This window comes from Sinocyclocheilus grahami, unplaced genomic scaffold (assembly GCF_001515645.1).
Source record: "Sinocyclocheilus grahami isolate Dianchi unplaced genomic scaffold, SAMN03320097.WGS_v1.1 scaffold419.1, whole genome shotgun sequence".
In the NCBI taxonomy this organism is placed as follows: Eukaryota; Metazoa; Chordata; class Actinopteri; order Cypriniformes; family Cyprinidae; genus Sinocyclocheilus; species Sinocyclocheilus grahami.
In genome coordinates, this window is record NW_015505598.1 from 759970 (window position 1) to 767533 (window position 7564).

Here is a 7564-nt window from a genome sequence, read left to right on the forward strand (position 1 = left end):
CTTTTACTCAAGTATGTTTTTTAGTTACTCTTCACACCTCTGCTTGTGAGACGCGAGTGCAGCAGTCACATTTGTCCGTCTAAAACAAATGCACCGAATATGCATGTGTGTGAATGGCTTGGTTTCGGTTCTAACCTAATCAAGATCTTCCATGCATCGAGCTTCTATATCTCTATAATATTTAGAATGAATAATGAACGTCTCATGGGCTAGACTAACAAAACATTAAAATGCAACAACGTCACTTACGTTTACACGTTTTTCTATCATGATTGATGAAGGTGTACTGTCGATAAATATACCGTACCGTATGATACCGTTTTTAGGGCCCTTTGATTTGCGCGATGCAGAAAACGTGGACGGAATCGCAGAACCCAGTTATAAGAAAGGAATTTACAGTTTAATGCGGAATGTCGTGGAATTTGCCAAAGTTGGGATGCGTTAATCAAAAGTAGGTGATTACACTTCAATCAAATCACGATATGGACTAGTATTTGTAAATATTAAGCCACAAAAAGACTATTTAAACATCAACCCTGTGTTCTGCGTGTCTCTGTGAATGAATGGCGCAGACGCGCGGTTTTGTTTACTACACACATACTGAAGCGTGTGACGCTCGCGGTGTTTTCAGCATCTGTCGTCTCTCTAATGAGGACATAAATACATGAATAACATCTCCAGAACTGCTCTGAGAGTCACTTCAGCAGCATCTGACCGTTTCATTTGAGTAAAACTAGCCTCATATCACACACACACAGAAATGTAAGAGTTATTCACGGCATCCCGTCAAAGTTCGGTTTAACTTGAAGACATTGTCTGGCAGAAATACATTACTATTGTCCAGCAGAACGCACGTAATTCTACTCCTAAAATTATTAGAACCTAAGATATAATCATATTTCTTCAAAGGTTTAATTGTAATTGTAAATCCCCTTTATTTGCCAAAAAATTTAATTTGTTTAATTTTCATTAATGAAAATATAATTTAAATTGTTTTATGCCTTCATTTCATAACCAAAAAAATACTGTAAGAATAACTGAAACGAGTTTTTATGCATTCAAATAATTAAACCTGCTAAAACAGAATTTGGTAACAATAAAACATAAGGTAGAAAAACAATAAAACACTTCATAGGTAGGATTGGGTATCGAAAACCGGCTCCAAATGTCCAAGAACCTGGTATTCAATAAGATGCGTGCATTTAGATTCTGCTTAATTCCTGCATTCATATTTTAATATGATTTCACTGATCTTGACTGAATATATTTAATAACTTTAATCTACATTTTATTTATGAAAACTATGCAGTGTTTTAAAACTTTTAATTACAGTTTCTGTACCTGAACTTTGGTTGAGTTGTATTTATTTATGCAATTGCTAATTATTATTTTTGTTCCTATTTTATTACTGACTGTTTACTTGTCTTTAACACTTTAATATTTGAGATTTATATTAGTCTAGTTGTTTTTGCTGCGGTATTTTTGTTAAAAGCAAAGGCAGAAGTTCCTCTTGTAGGCCTAAGTGTTCTGTAGGATGCTGATTCTTGCTTCAGCTGCAACAGAACGCTTTGTAAGAAGACAGAATAAATGTTTGACATGTTTGACTTCATTTACTTTATATTGGATTTTTCTTATTGGAATGGAAACTAGGAATCGATAAAATTCAAGCGATACCCAACCCCATTCATTGGGCCCTAAACGTAATTTCTGTTAAATAAATTGATGTTAGGTTTAATGATTTTAATTAATTAGACATGCTTTCAGATTAATAAAATTTAATTTAACCATTAAAAAGGAGTCCATAAAAATTAGTGGAAAAAAAGAAGGATTTCATAGGGCCCTACATTTTATTGCCCAGGCCTACTAAACGCTAATGGACTTCTACTAACTGACAGATTTCCACTAGTATATTTAATTCAGTATTGAATAATAAAGGGTAGGCCATCTCAGAAAACATCGAATGCTGAGCAACAGCTGTGTTCACTAGAGAGATACATGTCTGGTCACATCATGTGAGTGCTAAGAGCCTTAACCGCAGGTACGTGTACGTACGTATATGTAGCAGGCCACGATGGAGACGTTCTTGAAGTCGAGGGCAGCGTCGATCTCGTCCATGAAGTAGAGTGGCGTGGGCTTGAAGTGATGCAGCGCAAACACCAGCGCCAGAGAGCTGAGCGTCTTCTCTCCTCCTGACAGGTTATAGATCTTCTTCCAGCTCTTCTTAGGAGGACGCACACTGGGAACGCACAGAACACACCAAGCTGTCACGAGGATGGCTAGACTGGGACCATACACCTCATTCACTCAACAGGTCTCACAAGAGTAAGACTTTAAAAAGTCTGGTAGCGTGTGACAGTCAGTCAGTGCGCGACGGAGGCGTAGCTTTTCCTCCATAAACATTTGCAAGCCTAGTGTAGGGCCCTTTTCAAATCAGGTTTATGTGTCCAAAATTCATTTTTTTTCCATTTACTCTTGTTGTGGCACTCAGTGATGGCAGTGTCGATGTGCTCCACCTTCAGCCGCACACTCAGAGACTCCTTCTGCAGCACGTGCTCCTGCTCCTGTAGGGCCTTGATCTGCTGCAGCACTCCTCGCTGCTGCTCCTGAACCTCCGGCAGAGCTTCCTACACACACACACTCAGACATCAGCACCGAGCGTCTTCACGTGTTCAGCGTCTGAGAGAGAGGATGAGACAGAAGCACCTCAGCCTGCTGGTACGTCTGCATGATCTCTCCCGCCGCCTCCTCCAGCTTCTTCAGCTGCTCCGTCAGCTCCTCCATCAGCTTCTCATTCTCTCCCATCTCCTTCTCCAGCTGAGACACGCTGTCCTCAGACTTCTTCAGATTACTAACACATCAGAAGACCACACTCACTTCAGAAACGAACCGACTGGCCCTCTACAGAGCTCAGTTCCTGATGCATCCTTCCTGGTGTGTGCCATGCCTCATCTTATTCGTTTTTGTTAATAAACGTTTTGTAAGCTAGTTTGTCATTGTATCCTACTGTTTTATTGTTGTTGTGCTTCTTAAGAATAGCAATGAATCCATATTTTGTTTTAGTCTTAAAAAGCGAAAGGTGTATAGATGCATGCAAGCAAAAATGATCTCTTCTTGTAAAACGTGACGAGATTGCAAATTTGAAAGTGAAAACATCCGAAGCCCGCGGCTTATAACACAGCAAAAGAGGAACTCCCGTTCACAAAATTCAAATCACAAATAATATACTGATGAAAAAGAACAGGCTGAATGTTAACCACTTTCACCTCCATATAATTATAAACAATGATACAAGTTCATCAGCATGCATTGATTAATCCCATGTTGTAGCAGAAAAAAATTAAAATTTAATTGCGACCAAATCATGTGCTCGATGTGCTTTTTTTTTTTTTTTAAGAATATAATTAAGAGTGCTAGAGTTAGAGGGTCAAATATAGATGGAACAGAAGATTCTTTATAGAAGAGCGCTCTCCATTCGTCTCATATTTATCTGAAGGGTTTACACCATACCTTTACATCCAGATGGTGTAATTGTGACTCAGACCTCTTTTGAGATGTGAAACTGTCTCAAGTAAATAAAATAAATTATCTCAGGATCAACATCAGTGGCCGTGATCACTGACCGTCCAGCAGTCTTGATGGCCACCTGGGCTTTAGTGATGGCTGAGGAGCACTCGTCCAGCTGTGTGCTGATCTGGTCCAGTTTGTCCTGCTGGGCCTTCAGCTTATGGCTGTTGATGTCCACGATGAGCGTGTGCAGCCTCTTCACCTCCGCCTCCACCTTTCCTGCTTTAGTGGACGCTGCCTCAAAGTCTTCATGAGAAACAAACAAAAGAGATGCACAGATGGACCGGCCAACACATGAGACTGTGAAACAGCATGCTCTTTGTCCACACAATACTGTCCAATGTTGAGTAGACCCCAATGTTCCTCAGAATGCCTTGTGTTTTCAGAAGAAAGTCTTGCAGATATGGACTGACAGGACTGAGTGAATGATGTACAAACGCACCTTTCCTGTAGACCTCCAGGCTCTTCTCCATCTGCTTCTGCTTGGCTTTATCAGGAGCAGCGGAGATGACGTTGGCCTCCAGGTCTTTGATCTGAGTCTTGAGATGAAGCTCCTGCTCGGTCAGGCTCTGTAACACACATCACGGGTCAACAGAAGCCAGGGCTCACACGTTCACGCTGATGTTTTAGCTGTGCTGTCTGACCTGGATGGTGGCCGTGTATTTCTCCAGCGTATTCTTCATGTCTCTCAGCTCGCGTCTGGCTTTGTGCACCTTCTCCTCCAGCTGATGCTTCCTCTGCTGCCAGTCCTGCAGCTGCGTCAGCTCTTTGTTCAACTCGCTCTCCATTTTATCCAGCTGCGCACAATCACACATCTTTAGCTAGGGATGCACCAACCGAAACTAAAGTTTTCTGTGTGTCGAAAACTGGAACTGAAAATGTTTATTTATAATCAAATAATGGATCAAATTGAAAAATAAAGTCCAATAACAACAGTCTTGCAAAAAAATAAATACAAATAATTAAATTGCACATAATAGTTTTAAAAGTGCCACTGTACGAGCCGCGTCTGGAAACACGTCCTGCTGTGCTCCACTGAAGAAGAGGAGTTATCATGTGATCTGACCTGCTCCTGAGTGACATCAGCGCAGACCGAGGAGCCCATCCGGCCCTTCATCACTCGTCCTCCTCCTCCGGTCATGGTACCTGAGGGTGAACGTGAGAGCGAGCTCATTACTGTCATCCAGACACATGATTCCACAACACAGACCGAATCCAGTCAGAAAAATGGAATTCGTATAAATCTTCACTACAAACCTGCCAAAATAAAAGTTTGGTTTAACTTGAACAAATTATAACGGAAATATTACTAATTGTACAGTAAAATGTACTTCTCAATGTTGTTAAAATAATAATAATAATACAATTTTAATTTGATTGCATTTTAAAATAATAAATTTCATATTTTATGCCTTCATTTAATTAACATCGTTTCGGAACCAAATACAAAAATATTAAAACAGACAACACAGAACTGCTGAAGAAATAAAGCATTTCATAAGGCCCCATTATTGAAGAAATTAATTATTCAAGTGTTAAACTTGTTAAATCCAGTGTTTCCCATGCATTGATTTTTTTGTGGCGCCCGTCACAACATCAAAACTGACCGACACAAATAGATTTCCCAAAAGGCTTTGATTCGTTGAAGTCAATTTTAATTCAAAATTGAAACCTGGTGCGGGTGTTTTTATATCACTGTATTTCTGAAGGAAACCGACTGTCTTCAGGAAATTTTCGATGTCATTTTCATTTCATCTTTCAGGTAATGTCTGATAAAGCAGCGTTTGCGAGCGCAGCACTGCTGTGTGTACAGCGTTACCGGGGAAACCTCTATTTCTCTCGCTCCGACAGCGCCTCCTGCTGGCAGAGAATGCATTTGCATATACATGCCGCCACAGATAGAGTGCAAGTCTGTGGGAAACACGGAATTAATTTATTTAATTCATTAATAAGACCTTTAAAACAATCCACAAAGAAAGAAAACACAGGAACAAACATTTCATAAGGCCCTAAAACTGTAATTTTTGTTAAACTTTTGATAAAAAGATTCATGAATTTATTAGACCTTTTGATTACTAATCCAGAAGAACTGAATTTGGGAGAAAAACAAATATTTCATAGGGCCCTAGAATGTAATTTGTGAATTTTTTTAAAATTAATTGTTGAATTAGATGCTCTTTTTGATTATTTGTATTTATTTTAACCATTAAAACGTAGCCCAGAAAAACTGGAGCTGAACTGAGCAGAACCTAATGAGTTCCTAGTGCTCTAGAGACGGGAGTAAACGCACCGGCCTGCTCGATGATCTGCCCCTGCAGCGTGACCACCCTCCAGCGCTTGTCCTTCTGGAACGCCACCCGCGTGGCCTGCTCCAGGTCTCTAGCCACCAGCGTGTCCCTGAGAGCGAAGTAGAACGCCGGCCGCACGCTCTCGTCCTTCACGCGCACCATGTCAAACAGACGAGGGATGCTCTCCGGAGTGGAGACGGAGCCCATGCTCTGCTGCCACACTTTCATCTGAACAACACCAAACACCATCAGCACTGGACTCCAGCTCTGAAATGAGGTCCAGCAAGCAATGTCCTTTCCTCACCTTGTCTAGGCCGATGAATGTGGCCACACCGATGTTCTGGGTCTTCAGGAACGTGACGCATCTCTGCGCCGTGTCAATGGTGTCCACTAAGATATTATCCAGCGAGCCGCAGCTGGAGGAGACGGCCACGTCGTATTTCTCATCGACAGCTCCCAGATCTCCCTGTTGAGAGGAACATGACCCCGTTTATCTACACAGAAAGGGTGCTTCTCAATATCCCTCGTTTCCTCGGACCCAGAAACCGATCGAGCTCGGCCATCTTGTAGGACATCTCAATTCTCTAATTACACATTAAAATTTCAAACAGCTTCACCGTGGTGTACAATTCTTGCTTACAGAAAATTCATATTTACATAACCAAGAATTTTGCACACTTATTATATTTTGCTTTAGTAAAAATTGTGTTCTTGCAACGGTTTATTAATTATTACTGTTGTACAGGACACAAATGTATGCCAAATTACAACAACTGTAGTAGCACAGTTGCAGAATTATATCAAAGCACAAGAAAAAGAAAGAAAGTTCAACAAATTGTAATACTATACAACAAATAAAAAGCAGTTTAGTAACTCATTGTTAATAATAACAACTGGTAATATTTAAAAAAATGAACAAATGTGGTATTTTGTGGAGGTTAAAAGTACTACAATATAAACGATTATCTCTAATGTTGAAGAATCCCGACGTGCAAGCTAAATCCAGCGGAGTCGGGTCATCATTAATCGACGACGCTTTGAAGTGACGCTAAAGGGAGCGAGGATATATAATTTCACTCCGCGTCCTTCCCCCGCATCCCGAAGGGTGGAGCGGAGACGCGAGGAAAGGACACGAGGAAGCACAAATAAGAACTGAGAAGCAGCCAAAGACGTGAGGGACGTACCAGCCGTCCCAGGATGCCCGGGATCTTCCCCGAGCGTTTCTGCTGCATGAGGGAGTCCAGCACTTTGTTGCGGCTGCGGTTGGAGGACAGCGAGCTCTTGGCTTCAGCCACCTTCTGTCTCATGTCTCCAACCTGCATCCGCTTCTGCTGGTCCTGCTCAGAGATCTGCTCCAGCTCCTGCTCGTCCTGCAGCACAAGCACACAATCTCACAACCAACGCCACATACAGTACATCCAGCAGCTGGCTCGTTCTAGGGTCCGCTCAAGTATTTTACACAAACCTGATAATCATACACCGCCCTTCAAAAGTTTGGGATCAGCAAGATTTGTGTTTTTTTTTTTTAATGGAGGCTCTTCTGCTCATCAAGGCTGTATTTATTAGATCAAAAATACAGAATGAAATATTACTGCACTTTCTAGTATTGGTTTCATGATCCTTCAGAAATCATTCCAATATGCTGATTTATATATCAATGGTTTGTTAAAGCAATAAGCCCCGTGAAGACGTGGTTTACAGTGAATTTATAA

General features: G+C 41.2%; 1 protein-coding gene across 1 annotated transcript in view; it reads right to left on the reverse strand.

Annotated features, from left to right (window-relative positions):
• Nucleotides 1–2028: 2028 nt before the first annotated feature.
• Nucleotides 2029–7564, reverse strand: part of LOC107551231 (structural maintenance of chromosomes protein 4-like) — a 13928-nt gene continuing 8392 nt past the window's right edge. The window contains exons 2-11 of the mRNA XM_016232771.1: nt 7037–7222; nt 6157–6318; nt 5855–6080; nt 4631–4710; nt 4209–4361; nt 4007–4133; nt 3621–3810; nt 2704–2848; nt 2471–2624; nt 2029–2303 (exon numbers count right to left, since the gene is read on the reverse strand). Coding sequence (XP_016088257.1) covers nt 2029–2303; nt 2471–2624; nt 2704–2848; nt 3621–3810; nt 4007–4133; nt 4209–4361; nt 4631–4710; nt 5855–6080; nt 6157–6318; nt 7037–7222 — 1698 coding nt within the window. The remainder of the gene's footprint in view (nt 2304–2470; nt 2625–2703; nt 2849–3620; nt 3811–4006; nt 4134–4208; nt 4362–4630; nt 4711–5854; nt 6081–6156; nt 6319–7036; nt 7223–7564) is intronic.